The 25536-nt window shown below is 52.6% G+C and overlaps 1 protein-coding gene across 3 annotated transcripts in view; it reads left to right on the plus strand.

The window, feature by feature from the left end:
* Window positions 1-25536, plus strand: part of BCR (BCR activator of RhoGEF and GTPase) — a 128630-nt gene that overhangs the window by 81492 nt on the left and 21602 nt on the right. For all 3 annotated transcript variants that reach the window (XR_005781020.1, XM_040443543.1, XM_040443542.1), the window contains exons 6-15: window positions 1932-1992; window positions 3278-3330; window positions 5251-5391; window positions 16586-16707; window positions 17920-18088; window positions 18649-18768; window positions 19648-19723; window positions 21145-21249; window positions 21897-21971; window positions 25316-25413. Coding sequence is in view for 2 of the 3 variants with exons in the window: in XM_040443543.1 (XP_040299477.1) it covers window positions 1932-1992; window positions 3278-3330; window positions 5251-5391; window positions 16586-16707; window positions 17920-18088; window positions 18649-18768; window positions 19648-19723; window positions 21145-21249; window positions 21897-21971; window positions 25316-25413 (1020 nt within the window). In the remaining variant the exon portion in view is untranslated. The remainder of the gene's footprint in view (window positions 1-1931; window positions 1993-3277; window positions 3331-5250; window positions 5392-16585; window positions 16708-17919; window positions 18089-18648; window positions 18769-19647; window positions 19724-21144; window positions 21250-21896; window positions 21972-25315; window positions 25414-25536) is intronic.

Consider the following 25536-nt stretch of genomic DNA (forward strand, 5'->3'; position numbering starts at 1 on the left):
CCTCTGGAATCAAGTTAAGTTTGAGAACTGGGGGATTAAGCCAAATCATAAGTTTCCTTGAGACAGGATTTCTGGAGCTCTGCATGCTAATGTGCATGGGACTGTCCAGGGGCATGTGATGTGAAGGCTGCCTCCCAGGCCCACGTGAGCATGGACCCTGATTTTTACAGAGGCTCAGGTTCAGCTCTCACATGCCCTCATACCCCCCACACCCCTTTGGAACTGCTGAGGCAGATGTTCGGAGGAATAATCACTGTGAGGGCCATTAAACTCTCAAGAGAGGTTCCAAAGAGCATTGTGGAGTTTGGTCCCAAGGAGCTTAAGATACCATCATTTTTAGTCTTGAGAAGTTTACCGCAGTGCAAGAGGTTAGGAGAGCCATGTCTGAGTCCCTTCCTGTTCCCATGCTGTTTTTGTTGTTGTTCAGCAGCCTAGTAATGGGATTAACCATAGCTTCTTTCCAGAGATGATTTCAGGTACCCAGGCATCTTATATCCTGGCTTTTCTTGGTACCTTGGACCAAATCAGTGAATGCTTTGATGCAGTTGTGTGAAAGCATGACCTACCCACTGAAAAGCTCTGCTCTCCTCCTGGGGATCATAGCACCTCTTTGTTAGCAGCTACAGGCATACCTTGCTTTAGTGCACTTTGCAGATCCTGTGTTTTTTACATATTGAAGGTTTGTGGCATCCCTGTATTGAGCAAATCTGTCAGTGCCACCTTCCCAACAGCATTTGCTCACTGTGCCAAATTTTGGTAATTCTCAGGCTATTTCAAGCTTGTGCAATATTATTATATTTCTTTTTTTTTTTCAAAAATTTTTTAGTGTTTATTTATTTTTGAGAGAGAGACAGAATGCGAGTGGAGGAGGATAGAGAGAGAGGGAGACACAGAATCCGAAGCAGGCTCCAGGCTCCGAACTGTCAGCACAGAGCTCAACGCAGGGCTCAAACTCACGAGCTGTGAGACCATGACCTGAGCTGGAGTTGTACAGTCAACCGACTGAGCCACCAGGCGCCTCTTTTTATTATATTTCTTATGATGATCTGTGATCATTGATTATGATTGCTGAAAGCTTAGTTGATGGTTAACATTCTTTAGCAATAAAGCATTTTTTAATGAAGGTATATACATTGCTTATAGACATGATGCTGTCGATCACTTAATAGACTACAACGTACTGGTAAACATAATTTTTATATGCACTGGAAAACAAAAAAAAATTCATTGGGCTTGCTTTTTTGCGATTTTTGCTTTATTGCAGTGGCCCAGAACCATACCCGCAGCACCCCAAGGTATGCCGGTATATTTGCAAAGTCAGGAGAGGGTGGGGAGGAGGTGGAATCCAGTGTTAGTCTCAGTGGTGGTGGGGCTGCCCTGGCCATTTCTAAAGCTGACTGCCCTTCACACTTCCCAGCCCCCTTGCCCACTGTTTAACTTCTCTGAGAAAACAGTTCTATGCATTTAGGGAGGGCACTGCGATTTGCCTTGTTTTTATAGGATTCCTTATGTCACAGGCCCTTGAGCAGGGGTTATCTTTGTCCCAAGCGACAACTTAGCAATGCCTGGGGATTTTTGATTGTCATAGCAGGAGGAAGGTGTGCTGCTATATCAATAGATAGAGGCCAGGAATGCTGCTCGGTGGCCTGAGGTGCACAAGACAGGCCCCCACAGTAAGAGAAGTATCAACAAGTATCCCCAAATATCAACAGTTCCAGATGAACCTACAGCACCTAGGGCATGCCTTGTGTTCTGCCCATCCTGTATTTCATGCTATGGTCCAGGATGCCCCATAAGGCTTGCCTCAACTAAGATTTTTTGCAGTGAGTGAAGGGTGAGTTTTCTTGCTAAAGGTTTCTGACCACAGAACGTCCTGCTACATCAAAGCCGCGTCAGTTGTCCTGTGTGAAAATGTGCTTTTCTCTTTGCAGAACCTGAGAGCCAGAAGCAACAAGGATGCCAAGGATCAGACGACCAAGAACTCTTTGGAAAGTGAGTTCTCTATGCCGAGGCCTCTTCGTGCTCCCTGTGGGGCAGCTGCTGCGAGAGGATAGGGCATTGGCTGCAAAAACAAACACGGCACCCAGTTGGGTCAGCCTCTGGCTCCTTTGCTGTTCCTGACTTCCAATACTGAGAGCAGGGATGTGGAAAAAGTGGCATTGGATATGGCAGGGTGGGGAAGGACACAGGCAGGACCAGCTTGCCACCAACAGTAGCAACCAGGAAGAATGGGAGGGTTTTGCAAACACCCACCAATCAGGCACTGCTGGGCGTTTAAAATGTCATCATGTTCTCCCCAGCAACCCTGTGAGGAAGATTTTGTTTTCCCTTTTTTCAGATGACAAAACAGATTTAGAATGAAAGTAACCCATATGGAACACAGGTCCTAAGTGGCCAGGCAGGGATAAAGCCAGAGTCATCAGGCTCCCAGGCCTGTGTGTTCAGCCTCCTCCTTCACTCTGGGCAAAGAGCAGGGGATCAGAACTGATAAGTCACTTCTCAGTTGTGGTTGTTAGGACAGCATGAATAGTTAACAGAGAACAGCAGCCATGGCTCTGGTACCAGACCTTCACCATGCTCTGAGTCTCAGTATCTCATCTGTAAAATGGGAATAAATAACAATGCGTGTCTTATGGTAGTCGTGGGAATCACATGAGGAAATGTACCTGACTTGTGTCAGAACACATCTAAGCATCCATGCCTGTAATGGGCTGGGCTTGACATCGTCATGGAGAAGTGGGGGCTGCCAAGGCTGGCCAGGGTTTCTGTGCTGCTGGAGTCCAGCTGTCTGAAAACACTTGAAAGCCAAGAGCTATGTTGGAAGCTGAGTTAGTTTCTGCCAGCCTCAGAATCAGGCCTCCAAACTGCGCCGAGATGGACATCACTAGCAGTGTGCCAGTCTGCTTCTGGGGGACCCACCAGGCCAGAGAGCAGGTGTCCCGCCAGGGTTGGCATCCTTGCCAGCCCATCTGTAGCCGAGTGCAGGTGGCCTCCCCAACTCCAGAGGGAGGAGCATCAACTTGGGTTCTGACCAGTAGCTCTGGACTCAGCTTAAATGTTACGGACCAAAATCTCAAAGCCACGTGCCTGGCCTTCTAGGTGTTTGGGGTTTGTTTGCCCTTGTCACTGGGGATGGGTAGTTCCCAGGGGATGTGGAGGTTGGGCTGGGCTGCTCCCTAAGCCCAAGCACTTACAGCAAGGACAGGCAGGCGGGTGGTCTGGTGCTGCTTTCTCCATGCCTGGCCACCTCTCACCTGCCCTGCCCATCTCTCTGCAGCCCTGCTCTACAAGCCTGTGGACCGGGTGACGCGCAGCACGCTGGTTCTGCATGTGAGTCACTCCACCCGGGACCTTCTCACCCTGGGGTTCTTGGCTTCTGTTGTTCTGGGCCTGACACTGATGTTTGTCAGTGCTGCCCAGCCATTCCCCCTTTTCCTGCCACATACCTTTGTTGAATATGCAGAAATGAGGGGCTCATGGCAGGGAAGAAAGCAGGTTCTAGAGCTGTCCTGGGTGCTCTCGTAGGAGGCAGTGCAAGGAGGGAGTGCCCTGTCCCACGTAGGAAGGGCCTCTTGGTCCCAGTGCATGAAACGAGCCTCCAAGGTAGATGGGGTGAGGACACAGACAGCAGGTGCATTCCAGGCCCGTGAGGATGACCACGGCCTTGCAACCTGGGGAGAGGGAGCATGGGGAGAGCACACTTCAGTGGGGCTGCTCCTAAAGGCAGTGGGGGAAACAAAAATGGCTCCTAATCCTACTGCCCAGGTGGCCCTTTTCATTTATGTTTAGAGCAAGTTGTACATGCGTGGTTTTTTTTTTTTTTTTTAATTCACAATCAAGTCACAAAAGTGTGTGAGGTTTCCTTTCCTGTTTCTTCCCCACAAAGGAGCCAGCACCACAGGGAATCTTTTATGCACATGCCAACATACCTGAACATTTTTTTTGTAATTACACAGAAGGCATCATGCTATACATATCGTTCCACACTGTGCTTCTTTTTCCTCTTAATATGATATGGTAGATATTGTCCTACTTCAGCCCAAACAGCTCTGCCTGTAGTATTTAAGCCATGTAGCATTCTGTCGAGTGCACATTTCATAATACCTCACTCTCCTCCAGTTAAGAGGGAGATGAAAGGCGTGGTTTGGGAGGCTCTGGCAGGTGACCCAATGGAGTGTCGGAGGCCTTTATTCTGTCCCCTCGCTGAGCTGAGCGTCCTGATAGGGAGAAGACAGAGCCACCCTGCGGGGTGGTGTGGGGGTTCTGGGACCACTGACACCAGAACCTTCCTCCAGACTTGTTTCACCTCTGCAGGGGGGTTCTCACCAAGGGGGATTTGAGAGCTAAGTTCTCTCCAGGGTGGAGTTTGTTTCTCTGAACCAGGGTGCTGTTGACCTTGAGCACAAATTATACACGTTCCTGGTGAAGAAGTCAACATTTCCCTCTCGATTCTTTTTTTTTTTTTTTTAATTTTATTTAAATCCAAGTTAGTTAACATATAGTGTAATAATGGTTTCAGGAGTAGAATTCAGTGACTCATCACTTACATATAACACCCACTGCTCATCCCAACAAGTGCCCTCCTTAGTACCCATCACCCATTTAGACCATGCTCCCGCCCAACTCCCCTCCAGCAACCCTTATAGTTTGTTCTCTATATTTAAGAGTCTCTTATGGTTTGCCTGCCTCTCTGTTTTTATCTTATTTGAGAGGTTCAGTCTCTAAAGGGGGAGGAGCCAGGAAGGCCAGGTGCTTTTCTCCTGAGCTTTTACACAGACAAGTGGTCCTAGAGGAGACTGATTCTGCCCCCTAGGGGCATGTCAGAGACATTGTCGCTTGTCACAGCTGCAAAGGAAGAGGAGTGCTAGCTAGCATCTAGTGGGTAGAGGCCAGGGATGGGGAGCTGACATCCTACAGTGCACAGGACAGCCCCCACCACAAGGAATGATCCAACCCAGAGTGTTAGGGCTGAAGATGGAGAATCCTGCCCTAGCTCCCGAGAGTGGAAACGCTTGTTGGCAGCGTGCACACAGCATGGGCTTATGGGAGCACCGTCTAGGTTTAGGACCTGCTTGTGGGGTGATACTCGTGCAAGCACTACCCGCATAGCCCTAGCCTGTCTAGAGGTGGTGGTGATGCTTGGCAAGCTGGTGGCCCTGGGTCTGCCCAGTGTGTGTCTACAGTTTGCACACAGTGGTGGGGCCTGGGCTGTGCTGTCTCTGATTTGAGTCCTCTCTTCGCCCGACACAGGACTTGCTGAAGCACACGCCCTCCAGCCACCCAGACCACCCTCTGCTGCAGGATGCCCTACGTATCTCACAGAACTTCTTGTCCAGCATCAACGAGGAGATCACGCCCCGCCGCCAGTCCATGACTGTGAAGAAGGGAGAGGTAAGCGGGACTGGAGATGGTCTGGGTTTGCTAGCCTGCCCCACCAAGCAGGGGGAATTCAGGGCACCTTTCTCGTCTTTGGCAGACTGTGCCTGCCATTCAGCCTAACACAGAAAATGTGTTACCTTTGAGGGTCTTTGACGCTGGCAGGGTAAAAATCCCATGTGTGGGGAGTCAGGGTGGAGTTACAGGGCTGCATGCCTCACTTGGCTACCTCTTCTTCCATCGTGGCAGGTTGTATCCACAGCACCCCTTCTTTTCCTCACACCCTTGTCAGCTCATGGTCTGACTGGTGAGAAGGAGGATGTCATTTTGTCTGCCTGGAACTACATGGTTCCTTCTCAGTGTTCTTTCATTAAAAAACAGTCCCAGGTTTTCCCTGCTATCCAAAGGTAGAGTGTTCCTGTGAAATCTTTTGTAAACTGGAGCGCCTGGGTGGCTCAGTCAGTTGAGCATCCAACTCTTGATTTCAGCTCAGGTCATGATCTCACAGTTATGGGTTCAAGCCCTGCATTGGGCTCTGTGCTGACAGGATTCTCTCTCTCTCTCTCTCTCTCTCTCTCTCTCTCTCTCTCTCTTTGACCCTCCCCTGCTCACGTTCTCTCTCTACTTCAAAATAAATAAGTAAACTTAACAAAAATCGTTTGTAAACTGAAATGGTGTAAAATGAAGAAGCCATTACCATTTGTAAAAGTGAAAATCTTCGGATTTATTTTTGTTACTGAAAACAGATACTAACATAGGTCTTTGGTAAAAGTAAAGTGGTATAACACAGACTTGGTAGCTAGCACAGGAAATCCGTATGATCAGATTTAAGGAATTAAAAGGAAAAAAGAAAGGGAGGTACATGCAGTTTATAGGCCTGACTTGTCTTCAGCTAAGAGGATTCTCCTTCGTCCTCCTCCTCCCTCCTTGCCTAACAGAGACCCCTGGTCTTTATCTCCCTGCACATCATTGATAAGAGGATATAGAACAGAGGGGCTAAGAATGCATGGACCCAGCCTGCCCCAGTGGCCTCTGACCTTTCTGGGAGGGGCCCAGTGAGATGCTAGGCAGGTGCCATCCTGAGCGGGCAGCATTTAGTGAGAGAGCAGAGTTGTATAAATCTGGAGGCCGGCGCCCCACACAAGCATGAGCATCTATTATCAGAAGTAGCACCATGGCAAGGGAAGCTGACCTGCCTCTGGGGTCTTATGCAGGGACAGGAGCCATACAGCCCAGGCAGGACATGGCTGGCATGTAGTTGCCACTGAAAGCCACTTCTTCCTTCCAGTTCATGTGCTAGGTGCTCGGCACTGAGGCCTGACCCTCCCATCTCAGGGTTTCTTCTCCTCCTGCCTGGGCTGGTGGGCAGGCCACTCTCAGATCTGTCTTCCCCACTCCTCTTTGGGAAGTGGTACCTAAGTGCTGAGCAGAAAGCTCCCATGTGCCCAGAGTCTCATCAGGCTTGACCATGAGTGACAGGCTTGGTGGGATTTCTCCTGGTGGACCTGGGCCAGGAAGGACCAAGGAGGAGAGACGTATCCCCTCCAGTCCACCGTCTGTGCTTGACCAGAGCCTGGAGCCAGGCCGACATAGAGATCCAATGCCAGCATCGCTGTGAACTCACTACCACGCAGCCTGGACAATGCTTGCTTCTCCTCTCTGGGCCTGTCCCTCCTTTTTACAGCAGGATGGGAATGCAGGCCCACCTTGCCTGGGCACCCAAAGGGGCACAGTTTATGGAAAGAGCCCTGCCAGCCAACATACAGAAGCAGTCTCTGAGCTCATAGAAGGCAGAAGTGGGTCCCCAGCACCTCCTAAGACTTCCACACCCAGCTGTCCAATGGCCAGAACCTGGGGGTTCAGATCTCATTTCCTGAAGCAACAATGGGGCCCTGCCCCTGGTTCACTCCTGCCCCAAGTTTAGGGACCCCGAAGGAGTGCCAAGCTCTGGCCTCCCTAACTGGATGTGGGATTTGCTTCTGCCCAGTCCACTTATACTGAGTGCGTTTGTGCCCAGCTCCTAGGACACCTGCTCTGTCTCCTTTGCCGACTGTTCTTTTATGAGAGCACTGTCCTCCTGGGAAGCAAACGTGTGAGTCCTTTTTCCTCTCAGCTTTTCTTATGATGCTGAGTCTGACCTCAGCCCCCTTATCCTGCTGTTCAGGATCCCTGGAGAGAAATCCCTTCTTGCTCTTCAGATCTGTGGAGGCAGCTGCCCTAGGGAATTGAGGAAAATTGGGAGTTGGCAGCCCTGCCCTTGTTCCCACATCTGTTATCACAGGCTTCCTTCGTGCGGACCCACGGTCAGGGTCTCAGGACCACCAGACAGGAAATATGTAGGGGGTGGGCACTTCATGAGGACAAGGGCTTTTATCTGTACCCACCCTCTCCCCCATCAGCATCTGGCCCTGTTGGCTTTGATGATACTTGCTCAGTGGGAGGGATCACCTGGGTACCTCAGCTGCGAGAGAGGAGAGAAGCAAATGCTCTCTGAAACGCCGTGAGTCTGACTCGCACGCACCTCCTCTCCCTCCCACGCATGGTAAGGGTGGTGGTGGCCAGCCCAGTATGACAGCAGGTGCCCACACTCATGCTCCCCACCCCCACCGTTCCAGGAGCAGACATCACTATTCAGTCGGGCACTTACACTCTGAGCTGACTGCAGCCTGAGTGTCCTCCTCAGTGTATCCTCTCAGGCTGCCCAACCCAGCTTACAGTCCCCAGTGTGGTAGAAAGGATGCTACTTGGATAAGCATCAGACATGAAGAGGAGAGAAGGATGAGGATGGCAGGAGTGTGTGGTAAGTCCTAATTTTTCATCTCAAGGAATCAGTGTGCAAATCGACAAATTGAATAAATCAAGTCAGTGAATCAAGGATCAGAGGTATGAGCATACCTTCCAAAATTATAAAATCGCCAGAATTAAATAGGGAAAGAGAGTAACTGGGAAGTATAATTGGGAGTAAGAAATAAATGGAGGAAACTTGCTATTCTTAAAATACTATTATTTGATTTATTCTCATTTGGTTATAGTTCTTTAATAAAAACATATTTTAAAGCTTAAAAAAAAAAGGATGTTATAAGGGTAGTCTCCCAACCTGGGTTTAGTCCTGCCCACTACTTACCAGTGGTATTGATTTGGGAAGTCCCTATTTCTTTGCTGAGTGTCCATATTCTCTGAGGACAGTGACTCAGGGCCTGTGGCCCCTCCCTAGGGTTGTTGTGAGGCAGAAAGGATCTCATGACCTCTGAGGGACTGTCTAAAAGCAGGGGGTGGTGATTTCCCCACATGGACACTGTCCATATTGTAGATGTGGGGAGAGCACCCTCTACATCACCAGTCAGGAGGGAATCTGTAGGTCCCAGGAGGGGTGGGAGCTGCGGGCTACTTCCTCTTAGAACTTGCAGCTGGGGAGTACCTGAGATTTGGAAATACCTGTTGTTGTTTTTTTTCCTGTGTTCCTGTCTGTAAATTTGGTATATGACATTGAATATCAAGTTTCCAAAAGAAGAGAGGAAGTGGGCTTCTGAGTTCTCTTCATGACTCTGTGAAGTCAGGAGGTATTTTCCAGGTGAGGACACTGCAGCTCAGAAAGGTTGAAGAAATTGGCCACAGTCACACAGCCACTAAGTAGCTAACCCAGGATGTGAGGCCAAATGTGCCCTGGCACCTGTGTTCATCACAGGTGTGTTATGATTTATCGTCACCTCCCACTCTTCCCTGGCACTCCTTTGAACCAATGTCCACCCCTCCTCTGGTCCATGTATGAAGAGCTACCTGGGCATAGGTGGTCACAAGGAGGAGAATGTGCCCCTTTGGTTCAGGATGCTACTAGAGTCTTAAGCACTGAGTGGAGCCCCTTCCCCTGCTTCTCCTGCTGGGAACATGTCGGTGAATAGGGGTTGGGGGGGGGGGGGTGTCTCTGTTTCTAGCTCTCTCAGCAGTTTCTAGGGAGAGGAGAGGTACCTCCATTGGCTTGGGTGTTTGGAGATATTCCCACAGTCACTGCTGGTCCCCTGGGAAGTGGCCTGTCTCCATCTGCTCAACCTGAGTAAGTCAGGGCATTGTGGAGATGCCCCAGTGTGAGCCCTGAGCAGAGCCAACAGCCCCAGGCCCTGCTATGGCTTCTATGATCTCATCATCCTTTTCAGCCAGTCCCCACAGCTCCAGGGCTGTGTTCTTTGAGGAAGAGTGACTTTGGGCAGCATTACAGGAGTCTCCTTGACACTAAACTGTGGCTGGAACATGCTGTCACCAGCCTGCATGCTCTCACCCTGGCACCCCAGGGGCTGTGAGTAGCAAGCATATCCCAGGAGGATACCCTTCTCAGGCTCCCAGGAACCAGTCAGGACCAAGGGATCCTGCTGGCACTTTTCTTCCCAGGCCTGGGTCCTGTGGGCTAGCAGGTAGGTGCTCATTTATTTAGCTGAATTAACTTTACACTGCCAAGTGATTTCCTCCATGTGGCTGCCTGCCTGTTCTTAGCGCTGCACCCTGTGCTGCCCGGCATCCCCAACTCAGGCTGGGACACAAATGGGATGATTCCGTGTGGGTGTTTTGTTTCCCAACAGCCAGCCACTTCTTGGAACCATTCTCTACCCAGATTCCCAAATGCCCCTCATGGAAGAAGGCAGGTGGGCAGGCCGAATAGGAGCCGCTGAGGAAATGTCACTGGTGCAGGCTGAGGACGAGAGGTGGTGAGGCTCAGGCAGAGGAGAAGAGAGGGCTCTTGCTTGAGGATTAGAGAATTGGAGACTGCAGACCCTGTTGGCAGAGTTTGCAAGAGATGCTGTGGGAAGGGGGTGGGGGTGAAGACAGCATAGGGATTGGGGTTCCAGTGCCATCAGACATGGCATGTGACCTCAGCAATACCACTCACCTCTGAGCAACAGCTTGCTCAGCTGTGGGATTGGGGTGAGCCTAGACCATGTGCTGTCCACAGTTTCAAAGGATGTCCACAACATAGGAGCCCCATAAGGGCAAAGCCAGTGCTCCATGTCTGGGTCTTTTCTCAACCCTTCATAAATATTTGTAAATGGAGCTTGGATTGTCAACCTGTCCAGGCCCAGGTTTGGATTCTTCTAGGAATTTGGGCATGTTACTTACCTCTCTGAGCCTTTCCTTCTCCAACAAGTGGTGGAGCTGGAACCTGCTGCCTGGGACAGTCCTGCCAAATGAAAGGAGATGTTTTATGAAGCGCTCTGTGCACAGGTCCCAGCACCCAACAAGTGCTCAGTGAACATTACTGCTATGAATCAGCAGTGTGCTTCCCAGGCTCACCCCGCTCTCCACCCAGCAGGTTCCTGTCCTTTCCGGGCTGTGTCATGCTCTGATTTCATCCTCCCCGATCAGTTGTCTTATGAGGTGTCTCTCCAGGGCATGGGAAACAAGAGGCTTTCTCAGGGACCAGGGAGTGGAGGCGTGTTCTGCAGGGAGGTACTGAGAGCCCTCGAACAGGTGTGAGGGCAGGAGGGTCAGGCAGGACCCTCAGCACACACTCAGCTGCCGGGTATGTTGTTTTGGGGACACTTTTTCTTCCATCTTCTGAACCTCCACACCCCACTGAGTTACCCCACAGCCAGGGCTGCTCTGATGGGCAATGTCAGCTGGGTCGCTGGCATGCAGCCAGCTATCCCCAGGTTCAGGTCTTGCTCTGGGGGCATGGGAATGGAGGTTCGGGCCCCTGGCCTCCTCCAGGGCCAAACATGCTAAATCCGGCCCTGCTTGGAGCCAAGCCAGGCATCCTCAGCCAGCAACTGATGCCTCATTGGTCCTTGCCTTGACCATCTTCCTTCTTCTCTCTGCCCCCACCTGTGCCCTCCTTGGCAACCCTTCTTGGTCTCACCTGGCAAGGCCCTACAGGTTTATCACTAAACTCCAGTTCCTGTACCTGAGGAAACTTCCCAGTACCCCCTCCATGGAACCTTGGGCTCTAGCTTCTTCATGTGTCTGAGTCTGCTCAGCTGCTATGACAAAATACCATCAACTAGGGGCTTAAACAACAGTGTTCATTTCTCACAGTTCTAGAGGCTGGGAGTCCCAAGGTCAAGGTGTGTGCTCAGGATCTGGTAAGAGCCTATTTCCCGGCTTGGAGATGGCTCCCTTCTCACCGTGTACCAATATGGCTTTTCTTCACAGCATGCACATGGAGAGATCTCTGTCTTCTTTTTCGTATAAGGACACCAGTCTCATCACAGGCTCCCACTTTCACGGGCTCACCTAAACCTAATCACCCCAAAGGCCCTGCCTCTGGATACTGTTACATTAAGGGTTAGGGCATCAACATATGAATTTTGGAGTAGACACAAACATCAGTCCATAACAATGCACTTCTTCCAGATGGGTCTTCCCTGAATGGGCTCTGTCTAGGGGTGAGGGCCAATGTTGCCCAGATGACAGCTGGAGGAGGCCGGCCAGCCTAGGGGAAGACCCCTGGGGAAGGAGGGGCCCGTCCTCAGAAGACTGTGGACACAGGATGTACCTCACTATCCTCAGTTTCCTTGTCTGTAGAAATGGGGGTGGTGGTACCTTCCCCACTCAGAGTCATCATCAACTGTGGGAGGCCCAACGACGATAGGGCATCTCTCAACACAAGGCCTGTACCTACAGAGGACTTGGCTTATAGTACCAATAGCCCCCTGTGGGGCCCATTTAATCCTCTAAAAAATGCCACCAGGCAGGTATTTGCATCCCTTCTTATGTTTAAGGAAACTGAGGCTCAGAAAACTGAAGCGGCTGAGCCAGCATTATCCCTGCAGAGAGAAGAGGATGGGCCACAGGCAGTGAAGGTGCACAGCAGCGGCTCCAGACACCTCACTCCCTGGCGGGGTGATGTTAGTTTTTCAAGGAGGCAATGCTGTCCCTTCGAGCAGGTGTTCCCCACCTGGGTGTTCCCCACTCCCAAGGGGAGTGCCTTCCCTCCTGCCACCACTACGGTGCCCCAGAGTGCACACAAAGACATGCACACGAGGGGACACACATTGTGATATCCACAGGAACACAAACACACACACAGACATATATGGGGGACACATACACATGGACACATAGGTTGGGACACACAGGGGCATGGAAACATACAGAAGGACATACAGAAACACAGGAACATGACCCACACATGTGGTCACAGACACAGGGATACACACAGGGGACACACAGAGATATATACATGGGGCACACAAAGAGATTAGTTGGACACACACCAACAGGGACGCACGCACGCACACACACACACACACACACACACACACACACACACACACAAACATGCCTGCCTACTTGGGGATGCACACAAAGAGACACAGAGACACATGGATTCTCTTTCACACACATTCCTATGGGCCCAGCAAGCTGGCTCTTCTGAGTCACTGTCCCTCAGACCTCAAGAAGCATCATGCTACCCTGTCCTGGGGTCCAGCGGGTTCTAGCTCTCTCCCTACAGCTCTACCTAGGCGTGTTTGCTCTGCATGAGATGCTGAGTCAAAGGGACAGTCCTTACCAGCCACTTGACGTCATACCATCTTTAGACCACAGCCCACAGTGCTATGGAACTGTGACCCAGGTGCAGCCCAGGCTGTGGCCCTGCCTGTGGCCCCTGGAGGACCTGACAGGTGGGCCAGACTGGAAGTCGTACTGGTTCTGAGGGCCTGGGGTTAGGGCTCGTGATCATTTTTGAGGGGGCTGTCTCCTGGGCAGGCACAGGTCTCCTGGCTCTACACTGGTCCCATGTGGGCTGTCAGGGTGTCCCTGCAGAAGCCAGGGTTCTGAGAAGAGACCCAAGTGATGGCCATAGGGTCCAGCAGCCTCTCAGATGCCTCGATCAAAGGGCCGAGCATCCCCTCACAAGCTCTCTGTTGGACCCGCAGCTTGTCCATCCCTCCTTTCATTTCTGTCCTCCTCCACGATCATCTACCCTTGGCCTCTCTCTTTCCTGAAATTGGGTGGGTGCAGATGGGGATTTGTTGCTGTTTCTTCATGGGCCTGTTTCAGCAGCAGGATCCTTCCTCAGCGTATGGCTTAGAGCTGGGCTCTGAGCAGGGCTGATCCCAGGCCCAGGCTGGCTGACCTCCATAGTCAAGATGTGGCATCTACCCAGGGGTCAGGGCCCTAGACTGTGCATCAGGATGGGACCACCAGCCTTAAGAGTCTGTGCCTCAGGTCCACCCCTGGGCCTGGGGAAATATGGATAGAGACAGAGTGATGTCCAGCCCCCATCTCCCTCACACTCCATCAGTCTGCTGCCCTCCTGTTCCCTTGGCTCTGGTCTCTGTGCCAGGGTCCAGACTCCCTTTGTGGATCTGCCAGCATGGTAATTGGGGGCCTGTTTTCTTGGGGCTGGGAACCCCCTCCTGCCCATTGGCTGGGTATTTTCTGTTTGGGCATGCTGCAAGACCCAGGGTGGACTGGGGTTCAGAAGCAAGGCCTGTGCCTCCTCGGGAGGGAGGCCAACTGACATGACAGGGAAAACTCACAGTGAATGAGCCTTACTCTGAAGAGCCACTGCTGTTCACCACCCATGCTGCCAGGGTCTGGCAGGTGACACGCATGATTCACATGCTCTGCATGGCCCTTGGAGACAGAGTGTGGCCCAGAGCAGGGTTTGGACTGGGATGCTTCGGGGGAAGTGTCAGGGTGCCCTCAGCTTTGGGATTTCTCATAGAAAGATGAGGGTTTACACAGGCAAGCGTTCATGGGGAGGGGCCTGGCGACTGTCACAGTATCAGAACAGGGTCAGCCCATCACAGCCTCCCAGGGCTGCAGTCTGAGCCCTCGGGGCACCTGTGTGCTCCCCACAGTCAGCCAGCCATATGTCCTCTCAACACAGCAAGGCAGGTGTGTGGGCTGCCACAAGCACCAGGGTGACACTCAATGATCCTGTGGAGGATGAATGTGACACTGCAGCTGAATGTGTGAGCAACAGGACCTCGCAGGGAGAAAAGGTGGGCAGCTGGTGTGTGGAGGGTGGTCACTGCTTGGATTCTGGGCATTTCTGACCTGTTGGCAGAGGGGAGGAGTCTACTTCTGAGCTGGACATAGGGGGCCCTCTGCTGGTGGTGGCCAGAAGCTCAGCCCCTTTGTATGGAGAAAGGATCCATGTTTCATCACAGAAGGTCCCTTGGTCCCTGCCCCCTGGGCTGGAAGACCCTCTGTCCTGTCCCTGCTGAGGGGGCATGTGTCCACTCATTCCTCTGGGACTTCAGGGTCCCAGGACCCGTCTCAGACCTGCTCCCCAGTGAGGACCCAGCAGTCAGGTTTACCCCAGGGTCTCCAGCTCTGTGTGGACATTTCTCCAGGTGCACACTTTTTTGCTTCCTGTGGGTGTCAATGCCAGGTGGGCTGTCTGCCCATGGCTGGCAGGCACAGGGTGAGTGACAATGAGTCATGGCCTTGGCACACAGGCAGCCTTCCAGCCCTTCCACTCATGCTCTCCCATTTAAATCATTTGCTCTCTGTAGCCAGGACCCAGCTGGCCATTGTGAGCCAAGCTGAATGCGACAATGACGTGTGGCCTTTGCACCTGGGAGTGTTGGGGCCCAGCCCAAGCTATACTTGCTTCTGGGCAGCCCTACTGGCTCCAGCTCTCGCAGAGAGTATGGGAAAGTTCAGGGAGGCAGATACTCCCCGAGACAACTCTGAGGCTGCAGGTCGCAGCGGAGCCAGGCGTGTGGGCCTGCCAAGTTCACGGGGCGTTGGAGATGCCTCTTGCTGGGGCGATGCTATGGGTCTTTGCCCACTCTTATATATATACCTGATCCTCCAGACCCTTCCCTGGCCATCACAGTGAGAAGTGGAGAGTCACCCTCTCTGGGGGGCCTTCCCTGGAGCCAGACTGGCTGGGTTGCCTCTAAGCACCTGGTCTCTCTCCCCTGGGCTTGTGAGTTCCCAAGGACAGACTGCTCAGCGTTGCTGCTTGCTCGCTCACTGTGCTGCCTGGGACAGGTGGTAAACCTATCTGAGGCTCCCATTTCTCACCTGTGAAATGGGCCTAAGGACCTGCCCACAGGGTGTTCTGGGGATCCCATCCAATGATCAGGCCATGTACTTGCTTGCACAGCATACTTGGAATGTGCTCGGGGAAAGGAAAGGCTCACCACGTCAGCCCCTCATCCTGTCTTTGTGTCCTTGGCATGGCACGGCATTGACCCACATGAGGTTCTGGGCACTGTTTTTCAGATGAATTACTGACTTACCTTGGTGTGCCATTCACGGCATTCAGCCACCCCTGGAGCTGTGTGACCCAGTGGGAATGTTCTGGTCTTTCAGATGAAGTACCCGGGTGCAGAGGCGTGTAGCTTGCTGGTGGGCTAGTGCCTCGCATCCCCCTTCTAGGTCTAGGTCCAGTGGACCCCGCGAAGGTCACCTCAGACTCAGGCTGTCGGAATCCAGGCATCCTATGTGGGCTTCTGTCAGTGGGCACTGACCTTAGAAAGATTAGAGCATGGAGTCCCATCTGTAGGCACACTACTCAGCTTCCTATTGCCCTCGAATTAAGTCCAGGGGCACCTGGGTGGCCCCGTTGGTTAAGCGTCTGACTTCAGCTCAGGTCATGATCTCATAGTTTGTGGGTTCGAGCCCTGCATCGGGCTCCACACTGGTAGCACTGAGCCTCCTTGAGATTCTCGCTCTCTCCTCTCTGCTCCTCCCCCACTCACACCTTCTCTCTCTCTCAAAATAAATAAATAAACTTTAAAAAACAAAAACGGAAAACTAAGTCCAACCTCTACCATGATTGTCGGGGCTGCCCCCTTAAAGTGTTCTGGGCCCACCTCCTCTCCACTCACCAGGCTGCCCCACCCATGCCTGGAGCACCAAGCTCTTCTAGCCACAGGCCTGGGCTATAATGGTCCCTCTACAAGAATGTCCTTCACATGGCTGGCCTATTGCCCATTCTGGGTCTCCAGTTGCTGTCTCGGAGAGGCGTGGACCGCCCTGCCCACAGGGGTTTTTCCTGCCATCATTTTCTCTGCAGGCCATCAACGTAGCTATGGTGTTCCCCCTCCCCAGCCTCCAAGCCAATGGCTGGTACTCTATCCACTCAAGAAACTTTACTGAACAAAGAGGAAAGTGTAGTGTAGTGTAGTGTTCGCTGAGACAGAGGGAGCACTGGAGAGTGGGCCTGAAAGTAGGAGGCTGAGGGTGTGAGGGCCTGCCCCCCTGTTGGCCCACTGCCCTAACTCGAGCCCGCACCATCCCCCTGCCCCCCCTATAGCACCGGCAGCTGCTAAAGGACAGCTTCATGGTGGAGCTGGTAGAGGGGGCCCGCAAGCTGCGCCACGTCTTCCTGTTCACCGACCTGCTCCTCTGCACCAAGCTGAAGAAGCAGAGTGGAGGGTGAGTGACTACATGGCGCCCATCCTGCCGGGTGGGAAGGGTCTTGGGGTCAGGAGGACAGGGTGGGTTTCACGGATGGACGAAACCTGGCTTTTGTTTTTCTCTTGTGACATGAGCCTAAAGAGTTGTGTAACTATTTGGTCAGGATATACTCTTTAAGTTACATTGTTTCCAACTGGCCATGATGCCAGGCTCAGGGTTAAAGATCATCATTAACAACCTGGAGACAGTCTAGTTCAGGATCAGTGACCAGCCTATTGCCTCCTATAGATAAAAGGGGGATCGGGGTGCCTGGGTGGCTCGGTTGGTTAAGCGTCCAACTTTGGCTCAGGTCATGATCTCAAGGTTTATGAGTTCCAGCACCACGTCGGGCTCTGTGCTGACAGCTCAGAGCCTGGAGCCTGCTTCAGATTCTGTGTCTCCGTCTCTGCCTCTCCCCCACTTGTGCTCTATCTCTAGCTCTCTCTCAAAAATAAGTAAACATTAAAAGAAAAAAAGGGGGACCTACCTGACAAGGTACTGTTGGGCAACTGTCATGTCATGACCCAGGAAGAGTAAGTGGCAGGACAGGGAGCTGCAGGGTCTAGTACAGGCTGGCAGAGTGGGGCCGGTATCACTAGACCATCACTGTATTTTGTCTCCCCATACCTGTGAGAGCTTCTAAATTGTTCTCAGCCTAGGCTGCAGGTGCTCCCCCACCACACACACACACCTCTTCCTGGGACTCAGATCACGCAGGTTGCACCAGCTGGAATGGAGGAAAGAAGGTTATGTTGGGAAAGACCAGAGCTAGTCTCTTTCCCCCGTTCTGAGCAGATTTAAATCAGTTACCTCAGAAGAGAGCCTCAGTTTCCCCTTCTGTCAAGGCAGAGGATTACCCCTGGTAGATCTGTAGCCCCTCAAACTCTACAGCTCGGTGGGTGTCTGCAGTCCTGTCCTGCCAGTGGATTCCCCGATATGCTCCCACGTCAGGGAGCTGACACCATCAGCCCAGGATAAGGTGGACCTGGCCTAAGTCACATGTGCAGAGTGCCCATTCCCAGGGTCACCAGCGTCTGCCGATGGCCTTATGCCAGCCTGCTACATGGACCACAAGCTAGGTTTTAAGTTCAGGTAAACTGCGCAAGCCCCAAACTTGGGGTTTCCCGGCTCTTGAAAACAATGACGTTAGCGAAGGAAAGCAGAGTGTTAACGTGTGGTTTCCTCACTCAGCAAAACCCAGCAGTATGACTGCAAATGGTACATCCCGCTCACGGATCTCAGCTTCCAGACAGTGGATGAGTCGGAGGCGGCTCCCAACATCCCCCTGGTGCTGGACGAGGAGTTGGATGCCATGAAGATCAAGATATCCCAGATCAAGAACGATATCCAGAGAGAGAAGGTGAGACCAGCTGGAAAGGAGCAAGGCTGGGCTCTGCAGCTTGAGTGGCAGCAGCCCCTTGCACACAAGTATCTGACCCACACCTGGAGCCTGGGGCCTGCTGGGACCCCTGTGAGCCCGCCGTCAAGCTTGGAGCCATCCTGCATGGGGGGTAGGAGGGGTGTTCAGCTGCCCTAATGGAGACAGCATTCCAGGTGGGGGAACAGCCCCTTCAGCCCACCCTAGACCGTCCCCCAATTGTTTCTGGAGAGGTTTACAAGACTTGAGGAGCAGTGAAGATGGGGCATTCAAGTGTAGGATTAGGCCCGGCCAGAGCAGGTACTATGTGGTGGCCACAGACAAAGTGGGTCCCCAGAAGGTTGGGCTTCAGCTCGGGGATGCCTGGCTGAGGTGGGCTCAGCAGGACAGGGGTCTCCTCAACCCTCACCCACCTGCTGGCCTACTACACCACAAACCAAGCAGGTTGAGGGAGGCACTGGGGGCAGTGGGACTGGGCCAGGCAGGAACGGGTAACAAGGGGCCCCCAGAATGGAAATGTGATCATGTGGCTCTCCCCACAGAGAGCAAACAAGGGCAGCAAGGCCATCGAGAGGCTGAAGAAGAAGCTTTCAGAGCAAGAGTCACTGCTCCTGCTTATGTCCCCCAGCATGGCCTTCAGGGTGCACAACCGCAATGGCAAGGTGAGTGCCCCTGGCTCCCGTCTATCTAGAATCTCACTGTGCTGTGGCCGAGACTCACCACCCAGCTGTGTGGCAGCTGTGGTCTCTGGCTCCTGTGTGGCCTCTACAACAGCAGCCCTCTTCTTCTAGAGAATGTTCCCATGCCAAGAGACACTTGTTCAGTATAGCGCACCCAGGCCCATGTGTCCCTCTGACTGGTGCTTTAGGCCGGAGCCCCCCAGATTGACTGACAGCTGGCTCAACCCCCACAGCTGGGAGGTCACAGCGTCTCCAAGAAGTTCAAATAGGGCAGGGGGTTCACAGATCTGTGCAGACCGGGCTCTTTGTACAGGGATTCTGTCCAGGGACCTTGTGAACCTGAGAGGTACCTTCTCTCCTGAGTCTGGCTCCTGGTGCCATCTGGAGCCCGGTCCTCTCCCTCTGGGGCTGTGGTCATCACACATAGCTGTCAGCGTGCAGCTAGCAGAGGCAGCTGGTGGGCTCTGCAGGAACCTTGTCTCTGGGTCGCAGCTCAGGGCTTGTGTGTTAGACACAGGTGGTCAGTCAAAGTGGCATCGGCCTCTGCAGATCCCACCTGCTAACCTTCTCTGTGGCCCCTAAGCTACAACATGTCATGCCCTGGCCCAGGCAGTCCAGGCAGGGGGGCTGGTGCCAGAGGCAGAGCTGCCCAGGGCACAGGAGCTATGGCCTGAAGCCCAGCTGGCAGGAAGGGTGGAGAGTGCCAGAAGCATGAGCCAAGCCGTGAGCACACTCAGCCACCAGGCTCCAGCCAGTCTCTGGCCCCAAGGTGTGCCTTGGAGGGGTGCACTGCAGGACTCTATGTGGGTGCCTGAGCTGCAGTGGAGGTAACCGGGGTGTATTCTCCTTCTCACCCCCTAGAGTTACACATTCCTCATCTCATCTGACTATGAGCGTGCTGAGTGGAGAGAGAACATCCGGGAGCAGCAGAAGAAGTGTAAGTGGCATCCGCATGTAGAGGCTTAGAACCTCAGGCCTGGATGCTCATCTCCTCCTGTGGTTTCAAGCCTTTTCTTTCTTCCTAAGGAGCTGGGCAGTGGCACTCTTATCCAAGTGAGAAGCTACAGGGAGCTCTGATTCAGAAAATAAATTGGTCAGGAGCTCCTGCCAGGGCCCTACCCCCTGTACCCCCGTTCCAAGGGCTCCCCCCCAGACCCTGGGCAGCGCCCCCGCCCGCTTTGGGACCTCCCCTATGAACCCTTCTTTCCCACCACCCCCCCCACCCATGCCTTCCCCCAATGCCCTGCCTGCCTCCTGAACCTGCCTGCTCCCTGTGGCTCTCCCTGCACTCTTGCCTGTCCCCTCAGCAGGTGCCATTGCCAAAGGAGCTCTTGGCTGGACCAGCCTGAACAGCCACACTGTGCTGGCCCCTCTCCGCTATCTGAGGGGCCAGCACTTGACCACTCTTAGGATAGGGTGCTTGCTCTTGTCTGGGGCAGTCCATTCCCTGGGCGCTTCCCTCTCTTAGCTGTTCTTTCCTGCTTCTCCCAAGCTCAGAGCTGCCCCTGGTTCTGACTGGCCGTCTTCAGGGGTGGGAAGAGAGACTTTGCCACAGGTCCTGTTTCCTTCCTCTGCCCCCCAGCTGTATAGTTTGGGATTCCTGAGCCGTCTTGTTAAGAGGTTCCCATGTGCACTCTGTGTGCCCACTGTTCTGAGAGTGTCTGCAGAGAGAGCCAGGCTGAGCACCATGTCCCAGGTGGACTGGGAGCCCTACATGCCTCTGCCCTGTCCTGAGCTCCCTACCCCCCAAGCTTATCATCCGTGCATGTGCTGAGCCAGTTCCCCCCACCGCCACCCCCACAGTGCCCCTGTGTCCTGGAGGACGAGGCACTCCTGGCAGCTCTGATGGCCGGTGCCTGCTGCCCTGCCCATCCATGCTCATGTCCCGGGTTTCCTTTTGTAACCAGGGGACCCCAACCATTTGCAGCATGTCAGCATCTATTCTCTGCTCAGCACCGTAACAGAAATAAACCCCTTTTCCTCACCGGGTGGGGATGGGGAGCCCTCATTAGCAGAGTGCAGGGCAGGGCTGTACTGGGTGTCTGGGGGGGGATACCCCACAGGAAGGTTCTGCAGGTCACCTCTCACAGTTGCCTGGCCAGCTCATGGGTTTGCAAGCATTATGCTAATCCCGTCCCCACCAGCCAAACCCAGCCTGGGCCAAAGCCACACCTTGCTTGGCCACTTACCAGCTCCTCTCGTGGGAGCAGATCACCCCTTCCTGGCCATCACAGCTCCTCACCAGGGTGTGGTACAGGTCCAGCGCAGGGACATTGGAGAAGGCCCTCTGGGTGTCCCTGGAATCTGAGGAGCCATGCAGACTGGCTGGCTGATGTACCTGGGTTCCACTTTCTTCAGGTTTCAAAAGCTTCTCCCTAACATCCGTGGAGCTGCAGATGTTGACCAATTCGTGTGTCAAACTTCAGACCGTCCACAGCATTCCACTGACCATCAACAAAGAAGGTGGGCTGTCCTCACAAGGGCTGCTGTCCCTTTCTGCTGCCAGCACTGTCTGTGAGACCATGGGTTTTCATCCTGACAGAATGTGTGTGCTGCATAGGGCCTGTTGGCCCCTCCCAGGGGTAGATGGGATGGGTCAGAGGTGGTCTGTCCCCATGACTTTGTGCCTGGTCACATGACACATCTCGGATCCTCTGTGCTTTGGGTTTGGTCCTGCACCCCTGTCCTCCCAGCCAGGCACTTCCCACCCACACCTTTGGTCATGCTGTGTTTTGCATTCACTTGCACACACACTTATGTACACTCATTCCCGCTCATAGGTATGTGCTTGTGCACATGCACACATGTCACATGCCACTCCTCACATGACAACATGCATGTCACATGACATACCCTACCCTTCCCCTCTCCTGTCCTGAGAACCTTACTGTGTTTCAACCCAGTCCCTGGTCTGCCTGTGTTGTAAACCCAACTCAGATCCTAAGACCCCTGAGACAGAGGCTACAATGGTTGTGTTTCTGGCTCATGACATCACCTGGCCCCATGCTGAGCAAATGGCAAACCCTCCCATTGAGGGTTGATTTTGAAGCACAGCCTGTCATTTGCCTCCCTCAGGAGAACGATGCTCACCTCTTTGGTCTCTTGCGCAGATGATGAATCTCCGGGGCTCTATGGATTTCTCAATGTCATCGTCCACTCCGCCAGCGGCTTTAAGCAGAGTTCAAGTAAGTGGTTACTTTGAGGAAGAAGGTGACAGGGCACCAAGCTGGAGGCTGTGGACCCTGGAACCAGGGTTGTGGCTCAGAATATCATCAGGTGCCTTTGGCCCTTAACCGGGTGAGGTCCTGTGCTGGCTGATACCCAGAGTGGACCGTTGCCTTCTTTGGTCTGTGGACGGGATGTGTGAGCTGGTGAGTTGCCCCCTGCAGGTGGGTCTTGTAATTGCAGGCGCTGGAGTTTTCTGTAGCCAGGAAATACAGCCTGAGTTCCAGGCAAGGAGGGCTGCAGGGAGCACTTTGACCCAGCCAGTAGAGTAGATTTGGCTGCTGACAGCTAACTGGTTACCCTTTTCATCCTTCCCCTCCCAGGCGGGGAACGCCTCTCAGCTACTCAAGCTGTCAGATCAGTGAGGGCTGGTTGCATTTCAGTCCAGGGTGGCACATACTGTGTCTCTCAGCATGGCACTCCAAACAAGTCCTCATCGTCCCTCTTAGGAGGACAGAGGACAGGCACTGTGCTATTGACCTGTCCCACTGATGCTGCAAAACTAAACAAGAAATCCCTGACAAGCCACAGCATAGAAGACAATATTTACAAACCATATATACATGATATGGGACTTGTATTCAGAGCATATTAGAGAACTCTTAGACCTCAGTGCTAAGGAGACAAGCCAGTTTTTTAAAATGAGCAAAAGATAGGGGTGCCTGAGTGGCTCAGTTGATTAAGCGTCCGACATCGGCTCAGGTCATGATCTCACAGTTCGTGAGTTCGAGCCCCACCAGGCTCTGGGCTGACAGCTCAGAGCCTAGAGCCCGCTTCAGATTCTGTGTCTGTCTCTGTCTGCCCCTCCACTGCTTGCACTCTGTCTCTCGCATTGTCCCAAAAATAAATAAACATTAAAAAAATTAAACATAAAATAAAATGAGCAAAAGATTTGAATAGACACTTCACCAAAGAAATACAAGTAGCTAAGAAGCGCGTGGGAAGATGCTCACGGTCATAGGGAAATGTAAACTAAAACCACAGTGAGGGGGCACCTGGGTGGCTCAGTCGGTTCAGCGTTCAGCTTAGGCTCTGGTCATGATCTCACAGTTTGTGAGTTCCAGCCCCACATCAGTCTCACTGCTGTCAGCACAGAGCCCACTTCAGATCCTCTGTCTCCACCCCTATCCCACTTGCACCTTCTAAAAAATCAACATTAAAAAAAAAAATAATAAAACCACATTGAGGTTCCACTTCATGCCCACCAGGATGGTGATGACCAGAAAGGTACACAGTGACGACTGTTGGTGGGGATATGGAGAAATGGGAACCCTCAGACACTCCACTGGTGAGGATGTGAAATGGTTTGGCCACCCTGGAAGACAGTTTCACACTTTCTTAAAAAGTTAAACACACCCGTACCACATGACCCAGCAGCCCTGCTTTTAAGTATTTATTCCAGAGAGATAAGAACATGTCTGTATAAAGACTTGGATGTGCCTGATAAACATAACACGTTCATCCATGCGACAGAGCGCCATTCTGCAATAAAAAGGAATGGAGTACTGATACAGGCAACGATAGGGATGAACCTCAAAAGAATTATTCCCAAAAAAAGACACCAGGTGCAAAAGATTACATGTTGTATCATTCCACATGTATGAAATTTCTAAGGCAAAATTTGGAGACAAAGCCTAGCAGCGGTTTCCTGGAACTGGGGATGTGAGGAGGTTTGCCTGCAGTTGATCCAAAGGGCCTTTAGGCGGGGGGTGGGGGGCGGCAGTGTTCTGCAACAATGGCAATGCTGATTTACTAAAAATCCTCAAACTTACAGCAGATGGATTGTACAGTGTGCAGATTTTACCTCCATTAGGTTGTCACATAGGTGTAATTGTCCCCTGGGAGCACCTGCTCCACACCCCTCTCACACAAATGCTGGTGTTTTCAAGGGTTCCATCTAGGCCTTCCTCCCTCACTGCATACACTCCCTCTTCCTAGGCCCAGGGACCCTTCCATCAACAGCGCAGTTGATGTCTGGAACTGCCTCTCCATCCCCACTCTTCTCTCCTGGCCTCCCTCTATTACTTTCTGTCTGAGTCCCCAGTGTCCCACACTCTACGCTCCACATCCCCAAACTGAACCTATCACTTGGGCTCCCAAACTTGTTTCTCTTATTTTATGCCCTGCCCCAGTGAGAGATGCCACCCTCTCTGCCCTGTGGCTAGGCCAGAAACCACCATCTGGTTCCCTGGCCATATCAGTAAGATGACATTCTCTGTCCGTGGAGTTTCCTCATTACCTCTGGCCACCTGCCCCACCCTTCATCCAGGCCCTGGGAGTGGCCTCCTCCCTGGTCCCTACCTCCGCTCTCCCTGCACCCCACAATTCTCCCAGCAGTGAGCTGTTTTTGGTGCCCCATCCTGGCCTGCAGCACCCTTTGCCCCAGTTGACCTAGTAAACTCACAGCAGGGTCTGCGCAGGTGGTCGGCACTTCCCCTAGCCCCACCCTTCTCTGTGCATCATCCCCCTGATGGTGATGGTACGTTCATCTCTGCCCAGGTCATCACCCATAGGGTTCTCACATAGAGGCTTTAGCCAGGATTTGTCAAATGACCAGGTGAGCACACGTTCTGACAGGTGCTGGTTCAGCTGTAACACGGGGCGGAATCTGCACGTGAGGTGCTGGGGCCCATGCTGGCCACTGGTGTTTTGCTTTATTTTTTCCAAATTTTTATTAAAATTCTAGTTAGTTAATGTGCAGTACAATATTGGTTATTGGTTTCAGTGTTGTTTTATTTTGAAAAGGAACTTATGACTTTTTTTTTCTGATTTTGAAAATGTCAAGGAGCAAGAACTCCTGTCCCCTTCAAGGCCAACTAACAGGAAAAAATTAAACTTAATAGCACACACGCTGGGAATCCACACAGACATGGAAGTTACAAAGACAGGCAAAATGAGGCATATATGTCATCCTGAACCTAGGAGAAGGGGGCAGAGGTCTGGGGCTTCAGAGGAAAGGAATGCACTTCACAGGACGACAGGAAGAGCAGATATTTAACAACTAGATGTTTGCCCTGCCTCACCAGTAGGTCACTCAGATTAGATTTATCTCTGCTAATAACCCTTATTCTGGGAAAGACCCCCCAATTTAGATTCTTCTGTGTAGTTACAGGAAGGGCAAAATTTCTCTTGAGCCCGGATGGTCTTGATTGCTCTCAGCTCAGAATGATCTTCTTGTCCCAGTGGCCCGCCCATCTTGGGGCAGCCTGCCCTTGGCCCCCTACAAAAATAGCCCCTGCTTCTGATAGAAAATTCGGGTAATATGGAAAAGTACGATCACCTTCCCTTTGTTGCCCTCCCACAGATCTGTACTGTACCCTGGAGGTTGATTCCTTCGGTTATTTTGTGAATAAAGCCAAGACTCGCGTTTACAGAGACACAGCTGAGCCCAACTGGAATGAGGTGAGGCACTACTTCCAGGCAAGTCTTGTATGTTGGCCCTGGCTGGCAGGCCAGGATCTTTTCCATGGGGAGAGTCTGAACACCGCCCCCACCCCACCCGCCCTGGGCTCCCTAATGTCTTTC

This window comes from Herpailurus yagouaroundi, unplaced genomic scaffold (genome assembly GCF_014898765.1).
Source record: "Herpailurus yagouaroundi ecotype Mexico unplaced genomic scaffold, PumYag 191, whole genome shotgun sequence".
Classification (NCBI taxonomy): domain Eukaryota; kingdom Metazoa; phylum Chordata; class Mammalia; order Carnivora; family Felidae; genus Herpailurus; species Herpailurus yagouaroundi.